This window comes from Melopsittacus undulatus, chromosome 1 (genome assembly GCF_012275295.1).
Source record: "Melopsittacus undulatus isolate bMelUnd1 chromosome 1, bMelUnd1.mat.Z, whole genome shotgun sequence".
Classification (NCBI taxonomy): Eukaryota; Metazoa; Chordata; class Aves; order Psittaciformes; family Psittaculidae; genus Melopsittacus; species Melopsittacus undulatus.
The window spans coordinates 57,722,204-57,746,661 of record NC_047527.1 but is presented as its reverse complement, the minus strand read 5'-3'; the positions used below and the strand labels follow the sequence as shown (position 1 = coordinate 57,746,661).

General features: G+C 34.4%; 1 protein-coding gene across 1 annotated transcript in view; it reads left to right on the top strand.

The window, feature by feature from the left end:
• The window catches only part of RTTN (rotatin), an 89,728-nt gene that overhangs the window by 14,470 nt on the left and 50,800 nt on the right, over positions 1–24,458 (top strand). Inside the window, exons 10-25 of the mRNA XM_005153598.2 lie at positions 1,899–2,014; positions 4,340–4,510; positions 5,789–6,001; positions 7,248–7,360; positions 8,521–8,647; positions 10,500–10,625; positions 12,665–12,781; positions 15,261–15,400; positions 15,641–15,812; positions 16,861–16,960; positions 18,005–18,093; positions 19,972–20,089; positions 20,357–20,453; positions 21,253–21,321; positions 21,715–21,903; positions 22,951–23,190. Of these exons, the coding sequence (XP_005153655.2) occupies positions 1,899–2,014; positions 4,340–4,510; positions 5,789–6,001; positions 7,248–7,360; positions 8,521–8,647; positions 10,500–10,625; positions 12,665–12,781; positions 15,261–15,400; positions 15,641–15,812; positions 16,861–16,960; positions 18,005–18,093; positions 19,972–20,089; positions 20,357–20,453; positions 21,253–21,321; positions 21,715–21,903; positions 22,951–23,190 (2,197 nt within the window). The remainder of the gene's footprint in view (positions 1–1,898; positions 2,015–4,339; positions 4,511–5,788; positions 6,002–7,247; positions 7,361–8,520; positions 8,648–10,499; positions 10,626–12,664; positions 12,782–15,260; positions 15,401–15,640; positions 15,813–16,860; positions 16,961–18,004; positions 18,094–19,971; positions 20,090–20,356; positions 20,454–21,252; positions 21,322–21,714; positions 21,904–22,950; positions 23,191–24,458) is intronic.

Below are 24,458 nucleotides of genomic sequence, written 5' to 3'. Positions count from 1 at the left end.
CAATTCTGTGAGATAGGAAAAAGCAAGCTTTCAAAAAGGCCCTGTGCCACTCTTTGCCATATGCGCACTCCACTTAGGCTACAGATTACGTGAACTGGGGTCTTCGTAACTACATGTCTAGTCACACCGCATATATATTTTTCCTCAGGTATATCAACAAGGCTTCTACAGTGTATAAGCTCCACAAAATGTAGAAAATACAATAAATTAATGTTCAATCATAACAAGCAGAATTTTGGTTTTATTTTTTTAAGAGTTTGAAGGATGCAAAGTTTTTATTGTAGTTAAAATATAAATTGGAAATTCAGTGTTCTTGTGTGATGGTTTTAAATAGAAACATACCGTCAACAAGTAACTGAGCCAACACTTGCACTAAATCAAGTATTTGGTGGAAACTGTCATGGTATGGTTCCCTAGGATGCTAGACAGTTTTGGTATCCTTGAAAATATTTGGCCTGGCTCCAGGTGTTCTGCCTTGTCCTTCATGAAACCTTCTAGACTTTGACTGCTTATCCTCTGTTGTCTCATTATCTGTGGACATTAGGGGGAGGTTTGTATTTCTAGTGAATGTAGGCTGTAAATTAAGCAGTGGTCCAGATTTCTCAGTTCAAGCATAAAACTGTAAGAAGTATAAAAGTCACAAATAGACCAGATTAGCCTTGTTACTAAGAGATAGTGAGTCAAAAGGAGCAATGAAAATCAGTGCATATTGGCCTAAAGAAAGGGGGTGGGGAAAAAAATGTTATGAAGAAAAGGACAAGTGTTTGAAGTGTGTATTCTTTTTATTGCCTTTAAAAAGAAAATCTCAAACAAAATAATCTGGGATGAAAGCCACTACTGCTATATCAAAAATGCAGATTAAAAGTGTTAGGTAGTATCGTAGAATCACAGAATGGTTTGGGTTAAAAGGGACTTTATAGTTCCAACCCCCCTGCCATGGGCAGAGACACCTTCCATTAGACGAGATTGCTCAAAGCCCCATCCAACCTGGCCTTGAACACTTCCAGGATGGGGCAGCCACAACTTCTCTGGACAACCTGTTCTGGTGTTGCACCATCCTCACAGTAAAAATTTTTTTCCTAATAGCTAACCTAAGTCTCCCATCTGTCAGTTTAAAGCCACTCCCTCCTTGTTCTGTCACTACATGCCCTTGTAAAAAATTCCTCTCCAGCTTTCTTGCAGGTCCCTTTTAGGTGCTGGAAGGCTGCTCTAAGGTCTCCCCAGAGCCTTTCCAGGCTGAAGAAGCCCGGATCTGTCCGGTTGTCTTTATAGAGCAGTGCTCCAGCTCTCTGATCATCTTTGTGGCCCTCCTCTGGACTTGCTTGAGCAGCTCCATGTCCCTCTTGTGCTGGGAGCCCCAGAGCTGATTGCAGTGCTGCAGGTGGTGTCTCACAAGAGCTAAGTACAGGGGGAGAATCACCTCCCTCGACCAGATGGTGATGCTCCTTTTGATGCTGTCCTGGGTACAGTTGGCTTTCTGGGCTGCAAGCACACACTGCCAGCTCATGTTGAGCTAGTGAGTATGGAAGATCCATAGCCCAGCTCTCTGGGTGGGAGCAATAAGTGACTTTATTCTAAACTTTAGAGAAATCTGAGTAACTGGATTTACAGCTTTAATAAATTTTATTTACTGCTGTAGGATTTAGGGGAAATGCAGTCTTTTTTCAAATATGTGATTGCTTTAATCTCTTACATTGTGATTCTTGGCTGGTTGTTGTCATCTGTAATTCAGAACTATTAGTGGTTGAGAGCACTTAGCAGTAGTTAAGAAGTGTGTAGGAAAAAGTAAAATATTAGAATTCCAGATTTGGAATAATTCCTTGTTCAGAATGGTGTTTTCTGAATATTGTAACATGTTTTGCCTGTATTTGAATTTATCATCTCATTTGTATTCCTAGGCAGTAAGAGAGTGACGATGGAAGTTCTTGAATTGCTTGTTGAAGACATGTTCCTTATTGGTGATGCTATTTCTGAAAATGTTTGGGAAGATGATAGCCTTTTTGCATTGGAGTTGGTAAGATTCTTTAGTCTTTGATCAGCTGTATTTACCAGTCTGCTTTTATAATCCTCTGACATTTCCCACAGTGATTCATACACATATCTAATCTTCTGCTGAGCTACCCTTTTGAAAATCTTAAATAGTTTATTACTAGTTCTATCACTGGCTCATTATTTTTTAAAAAATGTAAGTTCTTTTTACCAGTGACTGTTAAGTAGCCATTGACAGAAACAAATGTAGGGAAGGGGATCTGAGGGAGAAACACTGAGTACAAATGAGGAGACCAATTTGATGTAAATGAGAACTTTCACTTTTTTTTACTCCTTATAAAATACCTAAAATTAGGGAGGTAACTTTATAGATCTAAGACTGGAATTGTAAGATAACATGGTATCCATTTTTGCAGAACATTTAATATAAGAAACTTAATATAATCTTTCATCTAGTTGTATAATTTGCATCAGTATATTCCATTGCAGATAAATCTAACAGCAGTAGAAATTGCGAGGATCACCACATATATATATCTTACTGGTTCTTGTAGTAGGATAATGTTCATTTCCAGGCCATTAGCAAGCAAAACTCTGCAAATAAGCTAATAGGCTGAGTAACTGTATACAGTTGTATTGATTTTTCAGAAAAAGTCAGGGGGGAGGAGGGTATATGCTGATGCAACTTTATTCCATTGGTTTCTGCCAATATTTTGGTAGTTTGAGATTTTTTTTTTTTTTTAGCAAGATACTTTTCAGACATAAAATTCACCTCCCATTGAAAGTTATGAATCTGCTTCAATTTGTGATGCAGATCTAGACTGTGCAGTGTGATTCAATAAAACTAATTTTGATAAAGCAGTTGCAAGGCAGGAGATTAAAAAAGCCCTTTCATAGTGTTTGAGTAAGTAAAAATAACTGAATGAACAATTTTAAGAAACAACTGTTAAACATACCTTTGCATTATTTAGTGCTATATCAAATGAAATGTCTTTTATCAGATGTAGACTGTGTTTTTAGAGTTGTTATGCTTCAGTGCTTAGAAAACATGCTTCCTCGTTGTGTTTTGTATTAGCTCCAGGGGAAGGAGATCATGTGTCTCCTTTCTAGGAAACTTGAAAGCATTTCTTGCGTAACTTTTTTACTTTATGTTTCTTTGTTTACTGGAATATCTTTGTGAAGAATAGGTATTTTGTGAATTCCGTTCAGAAGTACCTAAGTTTGTAGCTGTATGTATTTTAGCAATGCTATTAATACTTCCTTCATCCCAAATTAAGTTTTTATTATTTTCCAGTTTTGTCATGTATACTTAAGTGCAGCTCTATTCTGCCATGTCAGAAAGTTGGATACTGCAGATTATCATAACCCCTCTGGGTTTTTCAGTCACTAGCTTTGTCATCCGTGTCTTGGGGAAGAATAAACTTGTTGAATTTACTATTGAGTCGAAACTCCCATGATCTTGAAGCAGAGGCACTTCCTGCCTCTGCAAACTTAGGGAGCTTACTTTTTTGAACTCCTAGAGATGAAAATTAATCCTTTTCATTTTACTGTATAATAATGTGTGTTGATAATTCTGTTAAAAGACTGATTTGATTTAGTCAATTGTTTCTTGTCGTTTTATTCATTCAACTGTGTTGAGATAAATAGTACTTAATTACTTAACAGTGACTTTCAGTTTCTGGAATTAATAAGATGAATGTTACATGTATTATTTCTTTCTTAATCAGTATTTGTCATTCCAAAACTGGCAACTGAAATAAATTCTACCTTTGTTTTAGTGTGTGTAACTACAAATCTGGCTTTTTCAGGTGACCAAAATTCTATAACTTTGTTTTCTCCACTGTCAATGAGCTGGATATTTATGCAAATGGTAGTGATTCTAAGAAATGTCCTTTTTCCTTTGAGAATGAATAGGAATAAGAAATATTCGTTGTCAAAGTTTGGATTGTGGTTTGTGCTGGGTGTTTTTGTTTTGTTTTGGTTTGGTTTTTTTTGGGTAATGGTTTTTTAGCAGGCTCATATTAAAAGTGAGCTTCGAAATAGTTCGAATTCTAGAAGTTTAAATATGTAGGGAGAGAATTACCAGTGATACCAAAGTATTCGGTACTAGGGAGAGAGTAAACAGTGACACCGAAGGATTCAACACTACACTGAAGATAGTGAGGTCTAGAACTAATGCATAGTTCTGTTCAGGTGACAAACAAAATGCTGTGCATTTTGTACCATTTCTTCATTTTAAAATTATTTGGTAAATTGTGTTAATGATGCTCTGGTTGCTGTATAAACACTGTAAAGATACAGGAATGTGTCAATTATTTCTAATGATTTTATTTCTGATTTTTGTTTTCAGAAAGATAAATTACTTCTGGTCTTCGGTTTGCTTGGAGAAACTATATTATATCATAAAAGCAATATAAGCGCAGAGCAGCCCGAGGTGATGTTGGTGCATCACAGAATGGCATTTATTAGCATTTCACTCTTCACTGTTAGATTGCTGCAAATACTTCTCCCTGTGGAAAAGGTATGCCATCACTAATTTCAAGTGATTGTGATTCTCTTTTGGTTTTGCATTTAAAAGGTCAAAAAGTGATACCTTCCTCAGTGTTTAGTACTCGGAAAATAGCCACTGAATAGAGAAATTAATTCAATTTACATTGGCTGATGTGTGATCACAGAAGACAACTTTGTCCTTCTGTTATCAGTGCATTCTGCAGGTTTAAAGTTTTAAAAACTCCACTTTTAATACATTTTTTGAGTTTCTGAAATTCAGTGTTCTTTTTCCTCCCACAGGGTTTTTTCTAGTATGATGCATGGTTTGCAAAACTGTGCTGCCCCCTGCTCGTTTATAGTATACATGCAGGCAAAGCCAAGAAAGCCTAGAATTACATAATGTTTAAAAATCATCAGTCTTAATCTAGTGGAACATAGTAAGCAATTATGTTTCATACATCATAGTGATTTTAATTGTTATTTGCTTCTAGTGCTCTTTAAAAAGGTTTTGTGTTTGTTTCAGATACTGGGGGTCTGATATTTGGGAGGTTTTGTGGGGTGGAAAGTGTTAGAAGGTATTTAAAGCTGTATGGGTTTAGATTTTTTTTATCAGTCTTTATTGCAGTGTAGTTCTTTTTTAGACTTATCTATCTGAGTAGCAGATTAATTTTCAGCTACAGCTTTTTTGTCACAAGTATAAAGTCTTTTAATATAAATAGTCTCTTGTACCTGCGAATAGTGTAGACATATTAATATAATGATTTTTTAATATTTTTTGTCTTCATGTTCTTATGTACATAATACAAAATTTCAATTATATGTGTGACAGGAGTTGCAAAAAAATTACTGGTTTTGAGGTCAGAATTTTAGTCAGAGGAATATTGTAACACTTGCAGTGAAAAAAAACCCCAAACCAGCAACAGAAATGCCAGTTCTTAGTATGTGATATTACTACGGAATGACAACTTTTTGTTAAATACAGAAATTGTGTATTCTTTGTATTGTGTATTCTCTGCCATCTAGTGTTTAGACAGTAAATTGACCCTGGCAGCGGTGTGTGTGGTTAATGCTGTGGCTGGATCATGCATAACTTCTGTGACTGGTTGCAGGACTGACATAAGCACTGACATTAATGAACTCTCACTTTTTAATTAAACAAATAGTAATTCTTCGTATAGACCTTACTCTATGTTTTTCTTTCTCTAATTTTTAAGTAGCAACCTAGTGATTGTGCTCATTGAATAGCTGCAAATGTTGACTTTACTGTATTTTCAGGCTGTTATTCTGACAGTTATTTTGCTTTTCAAAGGCGCATAAAGTTTTACAGAAGAGTTTGCTGAATGCTTTATTTATTCTCTCTCTGGATGTGTCCTTTTCCTTGGAGTACCCCAGCATTTACGAATCCATTGCAGCCTATTTGGAGCAGATGAGTACTGAGAACTACAGTATTTATAAACAAGTTTCAGAAGCTGCGTATTCAATTGAATGCACTTGTAGCTTCATGGTTGAAGTTCATAAGAAGGTGTGGAATTACTATTATATGAAATATTTCCTGTAGTCATATTTCTTTCCTCCGCTTTTGTTTCTCTGTACTAAAAGCGCAGACAAAGAAAATCTATGAGTATTCCATACTATGCAAGATGTAGTTAATTTATATTTGTTTTCACTAGTACAACTCATAATAATTGTAAAAAATCTTATCCTAAGTAAAACCAAAGAAATAGACAGTTGGAGATTGGAAGTGAGTACAAAACTTGATATGGGCAAAGAAGTAACAAAGAAACAAATACTCTAAGTGTGTGTGTGTATGTATGTATATTGTTTAGTATTTAAATAGTTCAGAAAATTTTAATTCCCAATTGGCAATTGTACCTGTAATAAACAACTACTTCCAGACTTCGTGAGATTTGTGTGTTTCACTTTATTATGAAGACAAATAGTATATTTTTCTTTATCTGCTAAGAGATTTCTGCCTGGTACCAAAATATTCTTCTCCATTATCCAAATGGAAAAATAATTGTGCAAAATACTGATTCCACTGATACTAAAATAGATTAATAAAATGCTGGAATATAAATGTGGTGCTATCTTAAAACTGAGTTAATCTGTCCTTTATGTAGGCAGGTTCAGAACGTAATAGAAGCAATACTTTGCTTGTAAAATGCCATTTACAATGATGTTAACTCCATCAAATTTAAATGGCTCAATTTAATGTATTTGGTAACCAAGAGTATGAAGGCATATGTACTTACCAAAAAAAAACCCCAAACCAAACAACACACTTAAATGTAATAATTAATTATTAATGAGTAATAGCTAAATATGAAATATTTATGTACTCATTAATATTAACATATGCATTATACTCTTTCTTGCATAAAATTTGTATTGATTTTAAAAAATAATAATTTGATTAAAAGCAGAAAGTATGAAAGAATGAGTCATTCGATCATTTTAGAACGTGTTTTGAATAGAGTCATAGTATTCACACTCTGAAATATTAGACATGTTATTCGTATTGAGTTTAATAAAAGTTTATTTTGATTCAGCACCTGAAGGGTTTTCAGCTCCTAGGAGTAGGTTCTAAAATTTGTTTGAAATCCACTGAATTTGTTAGTCAGGTTAATTATAAACTCCCGTGAAAGGCTGAACTGAATCTTACTTAGTACATTATTAAATGATTATAAATTTTGAAAGATTATGGTTAACGTTGTGTACTTTAATATTACTAATTCTGATAGTTTCTTTCTCTTAATTTTACTTCTCAGGGGGACAAGAATCTTTCTGAATTAGTAGAACTGGCAGATCAGGCCTTGAGTAGTCTACCCTACCATCAACACTTCCCGCTGCTTCAGGAATGCATTCATATATGCTCACATATGTGAGTACATTACTATTTAAAACTCTTACGTGAGTAAATACAATCTTTCTTTTATGGATAAAGTTTCTCAAGTAGAAACTTAATTAGCTAATTCCTTATGTTTGAACAGTTGTTTTCTTTTAGCTATTTAAAGGTCTGCTATGAATAATTTGTGTCATTCTGTAGTGGATTCCTTGAAAACTGAATTTCAGGTGCTAAAGAACTTTATTTTTTTTTGTATGTATAGTCTTTTATGTAGATAAAGTTAATATGTGATTTACAAAGAAACAATCTTAAAACTCTTTGATCTGGCTTTCAAACTTTTAAAATTACTTTTATTCCAACTTTCAGAAATCATAAAGAACTTATGTTATTGTAGATACTTTATATTACAGTATGGCATCTCATTTATTAAACAGCATGTTTTTATTGCTTTTTAAATTTTCCATGTCTCTAGTTTGACAATTTAAGTTACCCTGTGGTGCCTGTAAATATTCTGTATTAAACACTTAATTAGAAATACAAAAATCTTAATTTTATATTGGTTCAGAATTTGACTTTAGGGATTTTTTTTTTCAATTGAGACTATATTTAAGAGCTCTCTAAGTATTTTTAAATTATGAAACATAAAAGCACTTTCTGTATTCTAATCTTTTTAGAATTAATGATTGTTTGATTACTGCTTCAGCAACAGAAAATTTACTTCAACTTTTTAACTAACATAAATTTTCTTTGTGATAGTGAGATGGACTTTTACATCCAAAAGTAAAAGAATTCTAAAGGCATAGATTTGTTTTTTATAATTGTATACTGTATAATACCTAAGGGGCATATTGAAGCTCAATAGAATTTTATGTTTTCAGATTTACATAAATGTTTGTCTGGCTCCTAATTCTGAAAAGAGAATTTTGAAAAACTATGGTCTCTGATTACGTGTATGCATATATACATAATAAATATATCCAAAAGTGATAATATATATATACAAAAGTGAAGGCTGATATGATTTTGGGAAATATATTGTGATCTCTGAACTTCTGCCAAGTCAATTTTCGGGCTGTATACCTTTTCAGGATGTATTTTTCAGAAATTATGCTGAAATTTAACAGGAAAATTTTTGTAGGCATCTTTGGGTACTGTAAAATAAGTAATAGTTAAACTAATTATTTTTTCATTTATAGTTGGAAGTCTGCTGAGGCTAACTCATTGCTCCAGGCTGAGGGTCAGAAGATGCTTCTCCGTCTGTTGTCTCATCCATCGCTGAATATAAAAGCTGAAGCCTATCGCTGCTGTTTGGAAGTGGTGAAGGTTAGAACTAATGCTTGCTTAATACTGTTGGTGTTGTGCTGAAATATGCCTATTTTTTTGTGTTAAATCTACTTGGTTAGGTTATATACTTCAGGTACTGCACTTCAGAATGACAAGAACTCTACAGAAGGGAAAAAACAGTGACTGACAATTTTATTTTTTAAGAAGATCCTTAATAAACTTTTTTTTTTCTGCTGTTACATGTTTATATTTAATTTTGCTTTTGAAAGAATTCAAGTGGTTGATTTTGCTTCTCTGCTGAAATGAGGTTCATAAAACCTCACAGAGTTGTTTGGGTAGGACCTTTAAAGATCATCTAGTCCAACTCCCCCCTTTCACTAGATGAGGTTGCTCAGAGCCCTGTCCAACCTGACCTTGAATGGTTTCGGGGACAGGGCATCTACCACTTCTCTGGGCAACCTTTTGCCATGTTTCACCACCATTGCTATAAAAAAAAATTCTTCCTTATACCTAGTCTGAATCTACCCTCTTTTAGTTTAAAACCTCTTGCTCTGCTGCAACAGAGCCTGCTAAAAATTTTGGCTTTCTTGTAGGCCCACCATAAGTATTGGAAGGCTGCAGTAAGGTCTCCACGGAGCTTTCTCTTTTCCAGGCTGAACAACCCCAACTTTGTCAGCCTGTCTTCATAGGGGAGGTGTTCCATCCCTCTGATCATTTTTGTGGCCCTCCTCTGGAGCCCCTACAACAGGTCCATGTCTGAGGACACCCAACTGGGCTCTTAAAGCAGAGTAGAGGACCAGAATCAGCTCTCCCAAGCTGCTGGTAACATTCCTTTTGATGCAGTCCTGGATATGGTTGGCTTTCTGGGCTGTGAATGCACATTGCTGGTTCATGTCCAGTTTTTCATCCACTTGTACCCCCAAGTACTTCTCGTCAGGGCTGCTCTTAACCCAGTCATCATCCAGTCTGTATTGATAGCGGGGGATTGCCCCAGCCCAGGTGCCAGATCTTGCACTTGGCCTTGTTGAACCTCATGAGGTTCACATGGACCCACTTTTTAAGGACATATTCTATTCCCTTCATAGCAATTTTTCACTTCCTTTAGTGTGGGTAGTTTTTTTTTGTTTTTTGCTTGTTTTTTTCTTATTTTTTTTTGTACCTGGGCAAAAATAATTTTGTGTTGACTGCTTTTCTGCTTTTTACAAGGATCTTTAGTGAAGGAAAAGAAACAATAATGTGGAGTTGTTTTGTTTTTCCTTTGGTTTTATATGGATATTTTGTCATTGCCTCAATTTTTTATAAAGAGTATGAGCTTCCTAAAAGATGCCTATATTCTGTTTGAAGAATGACAATGTTATATTCATCAAGTCATGTTCAGGTGTTTCGTAATATTGGCTCAAAAAATAAAAGCTTTTATATAATGCTTTAATAATAATTTTCTGTAATGGACATCAGCTAAACTTACTGTGCTTATAGCACGATTCACTAATGTACAAAGATGCTGGGGCTAGTCTTTCACAAGAAAACTATCTACTGAATGACATTTTATGTTTTTGTGAGATTTTTTTTGTGAGCCTGTTTTAGGTTTTGCTTATTTTAATGTAATACCAAAAAACATACCAAGCTTGTCTAGTTTATTTTCACTATTCTCTAAAATAAAATCAAAATTATTTTGTATCTTTTTTAGTCCTGCATTGCAAGGGAATTTGCAGTCAGTGATCTCTAAAGATGTTTTTTTCTACTAGGGCTTTCAGAACTGTAGTCTTCTAAATTGCAGGGAGAAAGTCTGGCTGACAACTTCAGGCAGTCTGTAACAAGATGTAGTAGTGGAGAGTGTTTGAATTTTTTGTTTTATGAATTTTAAAACTAACCAACTTTATTTTTACTGAAGGACTGTTTAGGTATTCATAATATTGCTAAGCCTGTGTCTTCAATCTGCCATGGTGTACATTTTCTTCTTCATCCCAAAGTTTTATATGAAATCTGTACATTTGGCCTTCAGGAAGATAAGAATGAGGTACTGTGTTTAATAGCTATATTTATAAGTTGACGTGCATAGAAACTAGGTGTTGATATTCTCCATGGTGGTCTGAGGTTTACCTGAAGTTTTGGCTATGGTAGTTTCTTGTGTATAGAAAAGCTGTGCAAACAGTGAAGTTACAGTAAATGGAAATATTTTTTTATGAATTCAGAGGAAACTGTGATTTTTTTATGTTTCAACCCTAATAAAATGTGCATATGATGAAATAGTATATATGATGCTTTCCATTTATGGAAAACATGAAGTCTCAAGTCCTTATAAAGGTGGGATGATGTCTGAAATGTGTGCAATGGTTAAGGAGCAAAAAGACATTTTAAAATCTGCAGTGTCTTTGATATAAGAATGTATTTCATCACTACAGATACCTCAGTGTTTAATTACCTGAGTATTATAGAAGTGTTCTATAATATTATAAAATAGAGTTAGATTTCCATTGGGTTCATTTATATGCATGAATGCTTAATATACACCTGCTATTTCCTAGTTTACATATATAGCTAATTAGGGAGTTCTGAGAGAGGTAAAAAATTATTTAAATAAATAAGTATTTAAATATTAAATAAATAATCAGCTACTTTATCGCTGATCTACAGTTGACTAACTGTAAGGACCTAGAAAAAAAAGAAATTATTTATTTTTTTTTAGCTTGCCTCCTAAAATGATTTCTCTTTTTTTCTTTTCTTTAACACAGTATTGTGCACAGCTCAATTTAAAGTATTTTTTTAGATTTTAGCATTTTAAAAGGAGAAGTAAAGTACCTTTGATAACATGCTGTGTATTTGTACTTTGTATATAATTTATCTTTTTCAAGGAAAGCATTTATTTCTAGTACTCCCTCAGATGTCTTATTTAAAAAAACTGTCAGTTTTCTCTTTTAGTGATTGATTGAGCTTAACAAATAGACTTCCATTGATACTGAATTGTTGAGATGGAAAATGCATATGTGCAAAATTATCTCATTTTGTTCTCTTTACTTTATAATGCATTTTTTGTTAGTCTAACAAAATACATAATTAAGATCATATCCACAAATATTTTTTTATTTAGATTTATACTTGCTACTTAAGTTTTTATAAAGCATCAGTTTAATCTTTCAAGCATGTGACAATAAGAAGACATTGAGAAGAACCTTGTATTCCAAGACTGGGTATAAGATTTGCTATGTGATTTTACAAATCCAGTCCCTTAAAGATAGGCTGGTGTGATATTATTAAAGGCTCTTCTTATTGTCTGGGGTGAGAGGATTTTTAGGTCTGGCATAAAATGCACTTTTTAGCTGCTGAAGTTAGATGTTTTTATGCTATGCAAGGAAGAGTGAATTCAGAGAAGCTGCTTTTTTTCCCCTTCTCTTCCCATTGCAGTACTATTAGCTTTTAAGTACTTCAATATTGCATATAGTATATATTATGTTCTGTACACTACATGCATTAATACAGTATATGTGCTATATCATATATGTTATATACCTTTTTATGATAGAGAGCTTCATGTGAATCCATGTACAGTTTGAAATATTTGTTAACCTTCTTTGTTTGACTGTTTGCCTCAAACAAGTGAAATTGTCAGATAACAGGCTTCAAGCCTTTTTTCTTCCTGTATCTTCAGAAGCATATCAAAGCATACCATAAAGGCTGGGAATTAAATGTATGGTCAGGAAAGAAATGAAACATAATTTATTTTACCTGCAGCATAGAGGGTCCAATAGGTGTATAAGTTGAAGTAGTGATTTGTTTTATTTCAGAACAGACAAACCAGAGTTCTGAGGGGAAAATACCTGAGTATCATTTTGGCAGAACTTTTTGTTTATCTATTCTGAGAGGCTTTTCTAACAAATTAATGTTTAGCATGACTGACAATTTAAAAGTAGCATTCTGCAGTGACATCATTCTGTACAGAAACATCTCAAAGAGAAAAGATATTTTTATGTAAAGTTTCCAATCACAGAATTGACAAACTGACCTAGACATATCAGTGGTTTCATTCGTTTGTTTGGTTTTTTTTGTGTTATTGAGCAGGTGAACTCTACAGCCAAGGCCATTCTGATACATCTGTTGCAGGGAAAATTAGTAATGGCAGGACTGACTTGGAACAAGTTCATTGAGGCCCTCTGTCCCATCATTCCTGTTTTACAGGTACTTCAAAACACTTTCTCTGAATTTGTTGTGTGAAATCGTGTAAACAACAACACTATTATATTAAACAGTAAACAGAACATTCACTAAGTACCAAATGAAAAATAACAGTAATATGCCTACAGACTTGTTTTGCTGGATGTCAAATGGAGAAATTTTTTCTACTGGTCCTAATGCCAGCCAGGGTTACTATGAATTTGCAAACAAATTTGAGCCTTGTATTACTAGAATGTGAAACTTAGATACGTTATAGTAGAAATCAGCAAGTACTGACAGGGACTTAAGTGGCCTGAAGATATGGGTGGATAATCCAAGTGTAGATTAAAACACTGCATGCTTTTTAAAATTAGATAATGATTAGAATGTCCCTCATATCTTAAGTTATAACTCCTCTGCAATGATTATATAATTTTATGATCAAGTGTGCACCCAACAAATAGCAATAGATGTAAGCTATATTTTCTGTATATTTTGGAGGTTTTTGTTTCTTGCTTTCAATATTATAGAAGTATCGTCAGTATTAAATTTGCACCTTAGTCTTCATGTCTGTAACTATGTGCAAATTTGCTTTTTGTTATCTTGAGTCTCTGCTTGATCTAATGGGAACTTGTGTTTTTCTCCATCTGATTTTCAGCCTAATTGCTCCATCCATGTCATTTACCATTTTTTCTCTAGTGCTAGAAATTTTCCTTCTATTGTAGGCCTATAATCTTCAAGATTAGATGTTTTTATGTGCCTTTCAGATGTCTGTTATTCCTCATGTCTGTTTTTTTGCTTTAATTCTGTATCTTATTTGACTTGGCTAATGTATTCAAGTGTATTTTTTGTCTCTGTTTTCTCAAAAAATATCCTGCTTGATAGTTATACCTGCTTATTTGCATCACTTGTATATATTAATTTGTTGCCTCCACCACATTTACCATGAGCTGAAAAAGACTGCTTACATAACTTAAGCCCTTACATAAACTGCACAAAAATTGAGGCAAAAATGGGGAAATACTGTAAATAAGATAGGTCATGAAACAAAAGGCTCACACAGAAAATTAATGCAGAGGAAATATGCTGAGAACCTTAAATTGGTGGGACAAAGGTTACTTCAGAGCTTTCTTGCCCAGTAATGTCAGCTTTTCTGTTTTACCCACCTACATATCTTCCATTAATATTCAGGATCGAATGGGGGGTAATAAAAGTTGCGGACTTAATACGTGAATGCGAACTTATACTTGCTCTTATTTTTGTGAGTAGAATTTTCTTCCATTTAATAAGCTGTAGTGGCTATGTACGATAGATACTTGAGCACAACATACCAGAGGCCTGTATTTACCCAATGCATATAAAATGTGCTGTGTTTTACTCTATGTTTTAAATGTTTGTGGTATTGCTTGGTGTAACTGATTCTGGTTTGTCTTGTTTTTATGTGGAAATGCTTTGATGAAATATCCGGAAGTAGTTAATATTTAATGTTGTGAAGCAATTTGCTTGTAGGGGCTTTTTATTTTATTTATTTTGTTTTATTTTGTTTTATTTTGTTTTATTTTATTTTATTTTATTTTATTTTATTTTATTTTATTTTATTTTATTTTATTTTATTTTATTTTATTTTATTTTATTTTATTTTATTTTATTTTATTTATTGAAATGGAAAATGGCCTTATCATTGTGTTAATAGATTGAAGGCTAAGGCTTCAGGTTAAAGCACCTCTGAGCCATGTAAAAATGTTTTATTTTGATTTGGATACAGGATCATTCATTAGTTTTTAAAATAGTTTTTATGGAGGAGTATTGTCGTAGTTTAAGTCCAGTCAGTAACTCAGAACCACTCAGTCTCTCTCTCACTTTCTTCCCCACTGGCAACCGGAAGGATGGGGAGGAGAATCGAAAGAATGTAACTCCCACAGGTTGAGATAAGAACAGTCCAGTAACTAAGGTATAACACAGACCACTGCTGCTAACACCAATAATAATAATGATAAGGGAAGGGAATACAACTGCTCACCACCCACCGACTGATACCCAGCCTGACTGAGCAGTGATATAGCCCTTCCGGGTAACTGCCCCCAGTTCTACATCCTGGGCATGATGTGCTGTGGTATGGAATACCTCTTTGGTCAGTTTGGGTCAGGTGTCCTGTCTCTGCTTCCTCCTGACTTCCCCTCCTCCCTGGCAGAGCATGAGACTCAGGAAGTCCTTGGTCAAAGTAAACATGACATAACAGCAACTAAAAACATCAGTGTCATCAACAGTGTTCCCAGGCTGAAAGTCAAAACCACAGCACTGCAGCAGCTACTAAGAGGGAGAAAAATGACTGCCACTGCTGAACAAGTATTAATCTGCAGAAATTTTCTTAAAAGTTATTAATTTTCTATTTCAGGTATTGCTGCTTCCCCAACCTCTCTTAGCCTCTGAAAGGGGAACTACCTTGTCTGTTTTGCTAAGTTAGTAAGTGGAATTTAATTTTTGAAGCTTTTGTTTGTTTTAGGGTTATGCTGACTCAAATGATACGCTAGGTAACTGTATCCTCAATTTGAGTGAAACAACCTCTGAGAAAGGACAGAGTATTCTCCCTAGAACTACTAGACTACGGGCCGCTCTGCGTCTTCTGTTCTCAAAAAAGCAGTTGTAAGTAATGCCCTGTAGCATTTCGGTATGTCTTCTAATGTTGATGACAAACATGTCTTCTCTAAAAATCCAGTTGATTATTATGCAGTGGTTTGATTTGAAAGGTAAATTAATCAATATTGAATTAGTAAGTACTCCCTCTGCCACTGTACTAATTCTATAAACTCATTTTTTACTATACAGCTAAAGTTTTCCAATATGGGGACTTTATGTATTTATTTCAATTGTTTACTCCTTTAGGGTTCGTTCTGTAGCACTCAAACATTTGTCATTTCATCTTTTGAATGAAGAGGGGGCAAACCTGAAACGCCCGCATCTGCATGGTAGCGTGCTTTCCAGCATTTCAAACTTATTTATTATAGATAGAGCTATTGAACTAAAATTAGATGATAAAACAGAGTCGATATTTAAGGTGAGTAAACTCTGTATAAATATTATCCTTGATCAGCTCCTCTACCTGCCCAGTCACTAAAGTTACCACTTTCTGAAGGTTGCAATATTTCATACAAATTGGCTTGCTTCATAAAAAGAAATCCATTGATGCATTCTTTATGTATGAACTTAAGCAGTAATTCTTAAGTTACCATGTGCAACAATAAGAAAAGAATTCCTTCTCCTCCTCCACCTCCCCCTCCTCCGATACGTTTAAGAGCAAGACTTGAGTACGGAGAGAACAGGCTTGCTCTGTTTACAATAATATAATTGTGCAGAGAGAGTGGGTTTTTTTTCCCAGATTTTTTTCCCCATAAAATCAATTTTTACTTAAATAGGCACGAATTTAGAATGTGAAATATTTTAAGTTAGATTACAAATTATGTCTGTGTTTTCTTAATGTTGCTGCTTTTGCAAAGTGAAAAACGAATCACAGGTATTAGACCTGCCAGAAAACTTTTTTTCTTTTTTTACCATCTCCCCTCCATGCTCCTTTCTTCTTTAGCCTCAACACTTTTAGGTTAACAACAACATGTTAAACAAATGCTAAGATGCTGGCCATCTGAAAAAGAATTGACAGCTCATTGTACATTAAAATTATACTCTTCTCTATATCCTTCTAGAATTTAGGACATAAATTTGTATGGATGTGTAGGATTATTTAAATTTCTCTAATCCTAGTGTCATTATAAAGGTCAGTTGCCTTCACAGACTCAGAAGCAATTCTAGTCTTTATGTGTAGTATTGCGCTTTCTGTAGCCCTACATAAATTAAGCATTATTTGTTAGAAATCTGCATGTATTGTATACTAGAAACTATTATCTTGTTATATTTCACAGATACAGAGATTTGTTGCAAAAAGATTATAACCTAATCCTTTCTTATTACATGCATGTGGAATTTAATCAAATATATTCTAATGAGAAATTTAGCTCCTTTTATTTTTTACTTTCTATTGGGAAATTTGGCTGGTTACCTTGTTTTGTAATAGTGTACTAGATGTAAACCTAATATAGTTTTACTTTTAGGTAGAAACTATTGAAAAGCTGTATAATGTCTTGACCTCTGACGCTGTTGACCTTGTTTTACGGAAGTCTGCAGCTGAGCAGCTAGCAATCATTTTAGAAGGTAAACTTTTTCAGAAGATTTGTGTTCATGTGCTGATCATTGCATGAGCTTGCAGTTTTGCTATGTTTTCTGCATGCTTGTGCTAAGGGTACTTTGTAATTTTTATGTATACTGTTGAACCAGAATTTTAGCACTATTGTGGATGATCTATTAATTAATTAAGAAAAAGGTATTCATTATTGTATCCCTCAAGAACAAGATAAAGAAATAACGTTAATTCATAGATTACACAGGCTAGCTATTAGGATTTTATACTTAGTGAAGAATTTCTTGTGTCATTCTGAATTTCTTTCTGCATTTTCAGTTTGCTTAAGTACAGTTAAAAAATGGATTGAAATGCTGTTTATGTGAATGAGAGTTCAGTAAGCACAAGCTAAGCTTCTGTGGTTATACTCTATGTCAGTATCAAGAGGCAGATTTGCTGTGTCATTTCATCTGTTTGCAAGGAAAGTGTACCTCCTCTTACTTTTTATGATTTAAGTGACTAAAATCATAAATTTGCATCACAGGTGTTTTTTTATAATTGTGTTGCTCTCATGGGGAAAAAATATGAATTCTGGTAAAGAAGATCTCGTGGAATCAAGATGCAAGTAAGCGATCCTGCGTAGAGCATTATTTGACTCTATGCAGGATCATAACTGTATTGTTTCAAACCTGGATGTCTGTACTTTATCTACTCAGACTCTGATTCAAGTATGTTTTGTTCAGGGAATTCAGATCCTAGTGATGGAACGTAAGTTTTTCACCATAGGAAGGTGCAGTTTTAGATAATATTGAAATGAACACTTTTATTGTCAGAAAAATAATCACAAGGATGAGGAAACGTCTACTGTCTACTACTGTCCTCATTTGACTGAAATTAAGTTGCCCAGGGGATAACTAGCTGTGGAACATGAAGTTCTTATGGGAAGTTCTGCAAGATGTTTAAGAGTCTAGTGTGCAAGACTTAGAGGAGGCTTGTGTTGTTAGAGCTGGAGCTGTACTTGTTCTCTTGATTGTCAATTTTGGAAACTTGTTCTCAGCTATCTTTTGTTTTTCTTACAGATACCAAAATGCATGGCATTGTGAAAAAGTTGGGTATGATAGAAAGGATTTTGACTTACCTTAATGACTGTGTACATGTAGATGGAAAGGTAAAAATACTGTGACAAGTTCTACAATCGTTGTACAGCACAGCAGTAATAGAATTTGCCTTTTTCTGCATTTATAACACTAATATTTGTGCATTAATACTGCACAGAATACAAATGTTTAGTAACAATTTTACTACAAAATGCAAAGCTTGGTCATCTACCTCAAATTTATGCTCAACTCCAAATGTGATCTTATGTCCTGATACCCTCCCTGGCGGGGCAGTCTTATATGGGTCCAAAGATTACTCATACCTGAAACTCAGTCTCGCACGTAGATTCCCATTTACAATAACATCTGTTTTTTACTTATAATTTGCTTCAGGGCATAAGTTTAGAGACTATGTTATGCTATGTAACACTTTTTTTTTTTTTAAGGCCTTGAGATTTTTGGTTTTGATCTGTACTAAGAAAGCTTCAGGAAGGTTCTGACACATTTCAGAACTACACCAAATTTGTTTAGTTTTCTGGCTAACTATTCCCATAGTTTGGCAAATCAGTCTTCTTTCATTAAGAGAATCTTAGCATTATAAAAACTATAATAGACATCCAGGAAGTGCACACATAACAATTCTTAAGGGTCTGTGACACCTTTTGTTTGCATATATGGCTTGTGGAATGTAAGATCCTTATACTAAATAGGATGTTCAAACTTTACATGTTAGTAACTGCAGAGTATTTAGAAGAAGTCTAAAAATGCACATGTTGAAGAATTAATGGTTTAGATCAATTCAGCAGGAGAATAAAGCTGGCAGCTATATACAAAATTCCACTTCAAGTGCTAGCATTCAGAAATTTGTCAGCCCTGTGTTGATAGTTTTGCATCCCAAATGCTTTGCTGTGTAAAATAACTGTAAAATATTTCACCTGCAGACTAAGCAGTCTCGCTTCTCTCTCTTGAGCACAGCTAGTAGAAGTCTCATCCTTAGCTTCCTCAAGCTCTGAGGAACACTACTTACCTCTTGTTTTGATGTAGCCTAGTTTAAACAAAAAGTAGTGAAAGTTCTATTAGGTCAAAGAAAGAACATGTATGTTTAAGTCACTGGGACACTATCCTGAGGGAATGTAGCCCAGATTATGGTTCTCCCCTTAAATAATACATTTTTTTTATTTCAGCCTAAAATCAATAGAAAAGAAAAACAAACAAAAAATCAAATGAAAAAAAAAACGTGCTTGTTCTTAGAAAAGTGGCTACCAAGAAAAGGATAAACTAAACAGAAAAAGCAGTTAAAATAAGGCTTTATGTTTGGCTGTGTAAAAGACTCTTTCCATACTAAATAAGCAGGGTTTTGTTTCTTCAGTATGACACTAAACTGCATTTGGTTTACAAAACAAATTTTAAAGGAAAACTGCACACAGGCAAAATAATGGTACTGTGAAAGACATACTCTCTCCTCATTGTGAAGAACAGTGACTTTGGTCATGTTTTTGGTCACTGATAATTTAACTTTTATTGGACTGCTTTTCCTTCTTAGATTTCCTTATCTGAAAGATTGGGACCCAGAAAATTAATGTGATACAATAAGCTATTTGCTTTTTAAAAAAAAAAAAAGCTTACATTATTGTAAATATTTGGGGTTTTTTTAATCTTACAGCTCACATGCCACTTAAAAAAACATATTCTGAAAGCAAATGTTATAATAATGTTACAATGATAAAGCCCAATAAAACAACCATCAATTGCTAATAAAATAAAACCAGAAATGAATAAATATTTTCTAATGAATATGTGTCTATCATCTGGACAAAATGTGCTTGTCTACGAAAATTCTGTTTTGCTGTAAATGATGGAATATGTTGCTTCATAGCATGAGTTTGTATTAAGCATCTCAGGTTATCCTGTTTGTTATCTGTATTTAATTATTTCCTCTGTTTCTGCAGCTTATGGAATCCATAATTTTACCATGTCTAACACTCTTACGGAAACTTGTGTATGCTGATCCAGCTGTTCGTCTGTCCCTAGCACAGCAGTCATCTTTATTGCTTTCACTATTCAGAGGTAAAGATTCTATTTTGACTGTAATGCATGCATGAAAAGGAGAGCTGTGAAATACGGTAAGATATTTAACCAATAGCCTTCTTACGAGCCTTGGATCACTTCAGAATCTAAAATATAAATTACTGTGTGCGAGTATTATAAAATATAAATTACTGTGTCGAGTGTGGCATCTGTTTAAGATCTTGACAGTTGTTTTTAACCAGTGTCATTGTATGTGGTTGTATATATATTTTCTAACACATTTTTAAATATCTTTATTTCATACAGCTTCGCTGATATTCCAAAACAATCCTGCTGTTTTAACTGAAACTACAGTATTGCTTTGTCTTCTGTTGTTTGATGAAGTAGCAAGAACAGAAATGTGGTATGAAAAAATAGTTATTGAATGGCATGTTCTCTAGTAAAAATTTCATGCTTTAATGAAAAAAAGTTTCTATATGTATATACATATATGTATCTCAACTTATGACCCAAATTTGTGTATATCAAAATCACGTATTTATGGGCCAGACAAGTAGTTTAAATACTTGGGTTGCATGCTGTATAGGTCTACATGGCATTTTTTTTTCAGTGGAAATACTTTGTACCTCAGTATTAATTTGAAGTTTAATTTAATTTTCAGAAACCCCTGATTGGTCTGTAATCCATGTTTTCCATAAATGGAAACTACAGAAATGAAATAGCCATCTATAGGTGTGGGTTTTAAAACTCAATTAGAATTCCTCTGTTTACATTGGCTTTTAAGTGTAGCAGTTGTCCTTAAACCAACAGACCTCAGCTTATGATATTATTTGAAATTTGCATATACATCAGAAAAAAATATACTTTTGGAATTCACACACATGAAGTTTACTTGAAAGAATTATAATGCATATTTTTTCTCTAATAGAAAAAAGGAAACAAGAATGTGTTTTGGCATGTTACCTTTGATTTAATTTTTACCTGCAGTACATCTGCACAAATGCGCTGTATGTGTGTGATCTAAGAACTATCTTAATGTTGCATAATCATGAAGAAATAATGTTTGTTCATACAAATACTAAAGAGCTAGCTGGAGGAAAATATACAGCCATATCTGGATAATAAGGAAACAACAAGTGTAGCATCAGTAGAAAATGAAAGCTTAATGTAAAGAATAATAACTATCACTTAATCTCTTGTAGGGCTGATGGCAAAACCAGTAATGATACTGACTTCCCTGTCTTCAGTTTACCTGTTGCTGTTGTTAGAAGGTACGTGGGGGGTGGGTTTTTTTGGGTAGTTAGGTTTTTTTATTCTTGTTGCAGTTTTGTTTGGGTTTTGGGCGTTTTCTTTTGGGGGGAGAGTGGGGTTATTTTTGTTTTTATTTTTTATTTTTCAAAGTTCTTTTCAAAGTTACCTCTGCTGCTTTCCATCTGCAGTCCTTCCTGAAATATGGTGGTGGAAGAATGAAGGGAGATCTTTGATATTAAATCCAGAGTTGTTTGCTTTTGTAAACATTGAGGGCTTTTTCCAAGCTTGCTCTAATAGATCACTTAATTAAAAAAAGAAAAGAAACCAAAACCAAACCAACCAGTAACAACAAACAAAAAATCCAAACAAGAAATGTTAACCACTTAAAAAAAAAAGATTTTTCTTTTACTTAGGTATCACCTCCCAGTCAGGATCACTGGTCATCATGTAGTTAGCCCTAATACTGTTGTGGTGCCATTGTCTTCTGAGTACCTGACTATGAAATCTGTGTCAGATATGCTTAAAATATCTTGGAATCTGTCTTGGTACCATGGGATTGAAAACCTATTGCAACTGATAAATTATGAGAAAGAAGAAGAAAGGTGAGCCATTTTATTTTGATTTTAAATACCAATATATTTAAATTAAATTATTGTTCCACTGAGTTTAAATATGTTTTCAACTTCAAACAGCATTTCACGTTGTCACTCATTTGAGAATGCTCTCCTTTTAAATGTAAAGGATCACATCCCAGGAGGCTGTAGGTATATTGTCACAGCTAGCATTTTACTTAAATTGCATTTCTACATGAGGTCTAGAGCTCGATCCAACTTTTATTGGTGGTCAGACTAATTTGGAATGATTTTAAATGGGTTCTGTGGATGGTTTTCTTTGTAGTCATTATGGTTTTTAGGGAGCTGCTTTTTTTTTCTTAGTTTCTTAACTTTTTTTCTGTGAATTTAAATTTCAAATAATTATTATTTTAATGGAAATACTAAAAATTATGGTAAACTATAAAGAAAATTCCCTTTGCATCCTTCCATTAGCTCTTGATTATTCATCATTTCTCTCATTGAGAATACTTAGTACACAGAACTCAATATTTTAAAGATTCATGATTTAATAGTACTGAAATAGGTCAATCTTGACCATTTTTTAGTTTTTGCTTGTTTCCTTTAAGGAGTCCTAAAAGTTTTATTGTAAATAGCGTGGTTCTGAGACATGGGAAACTTAACTTATTGATTTGATAAATCATTTTCATTGTAAGTTCCCTCAGGCAAAATCAAAGCCATCTCTTAAAAAAGAGAATAGGAAAATAATATAGTCCAAATGGTCAACATTTACAATAGCGTGGAGGAAAACTTCATTGCAAACAATGTGAACAGCACCTTTCAAGTAGCTTTTTGAGGTACCATTTTCCCAAAAAACTCAAACAGCTCAAGATTTTAAATGTGGTTGTGGTGTTTTTTGTTGTTAGCTTTTGTTCGGGTTGGGTTTTTTTTTTTGGCAGGTAGAGAGGGATGAGAAAGTGTTGGTTAACACTTTATGTTTTGTCTTCTCATTTGAACTGAGAAATGAAGGAGGTCAACTCACTGAAATAGTTTGTAAAAGTAGTGACTGTTAATAATTTTTCTCTTGTACCTTTTCAGATTTTTAGACTCTCTAAAACTATCCTCTGAAGACTTTCTTATACTCAAAATAACTCATACAGACTATGGATTGCGGGATTGTCTTAATTCAATCATTCAGGCAATATCCCATAGAGATGTTAGAGCTGCTCTCACGAGGCTTAGCTTTTATGTTATGAATGACAGGCTCGCATTAAAATGCAATTCTGGGTCTTGTGGAGCCGTTTTGAAGAGCTTTGTTTGGCAAAAAGCAATAAACAGGTAAGCACATTGACTGTGGAAATCTATTAAGGGTTATGATGCTTAAGTTTTAAATTTACTAGTTTTCACATTTTAAATTTATGGAATTGATTGTCCGTGCATGTCTGGTTCTGGTATATCATTCCCTATATCTGCTGGAGGGACAACAGGGTGGGGCATAAACTAGGAGGTTTCTCAGGCACATCAGTAACAACTTTCTGATCCAAGTGACAGAGGAGCCAATAAGGAGAGGTGCTTTCCTGGACCTCATGCTCAGAAAGAAGCAATGACTCATTAGGTATGTGAAGGTCTAAAGCAGGTTTGGCTCTAGTGACCAGAAGGTGGTAGAGTTCAGATTCCTGAGAGGAGGGAGCAGAGCAAAAAGTAAGATCACAGCACTGGATTTTAGGAGAGCAGACTTTGGCCTCTTCAAAGATCTCATTATTGGTCTCTGATGGGATCAGGCTCTGGAGGGAAGAGAGGTCCAAGAAAGCTCGTTAATATTCAGTGATTGCCACCTGCAAACTCAGAGGTCCCTGGCACTGCACAGGAATTCAGGCAAAAATACCAGGGGGCTTATGTGGATCAACAAGGAGCTCATGACAAAAGCCCACAGAGGATGGAAGTAGGGGCAGGTAACTTAGAAGAGATAGATATTGCCTGACCTTGCAGAGGTGTGCAGTTAACAAAACAGAAAACCCATGTAGAATTGAATATGGCAAGGGATGTCGAAGAAAATAAGAAGGGCTTCTGTAAGGACACAGACGATGAAAGGAAGGTTAGGGAAGAAGTGAGCTTGCTGCTGAAAGAGGCAGGTGTCTCAGTGACACAGGACATGGAAGAGGGTGAGATAATGAATGTCTTCACCTCAGACTTTATCAGCAAGACTAGCTTTCAAGAATCTGAGGTCCCAGAGACCAGGGGGAAATTCTGAAGCCAGAAGTGTTGGTGGAAGAGTACATAATACAGTGTAGGGAATATATAAGCAAACTGGACATACATAAAGACGTACCTGATGGGATGCACCCATGAGTATATCCTGATTGAAGTAATTTGATGTCAACTTTGATCAATCTAAATGACTGGGAGAGGTGCCTGAGAATGGGAAGAAAGCAGATATCACCCCTGTCTTCAAAAAGGGCAGAAGTGAGAACCCAGGAGCTACAGTCTAGTCAGTCTGAGCTTGATCCCTGGGAAAGTGATGGAGCTGCCAGTCCTGAAACCCATTTCCATGCACATGAATGGCAGAGTTAATGGGAATCAAGGCTGGGTCCAGTCCTATTCAACAT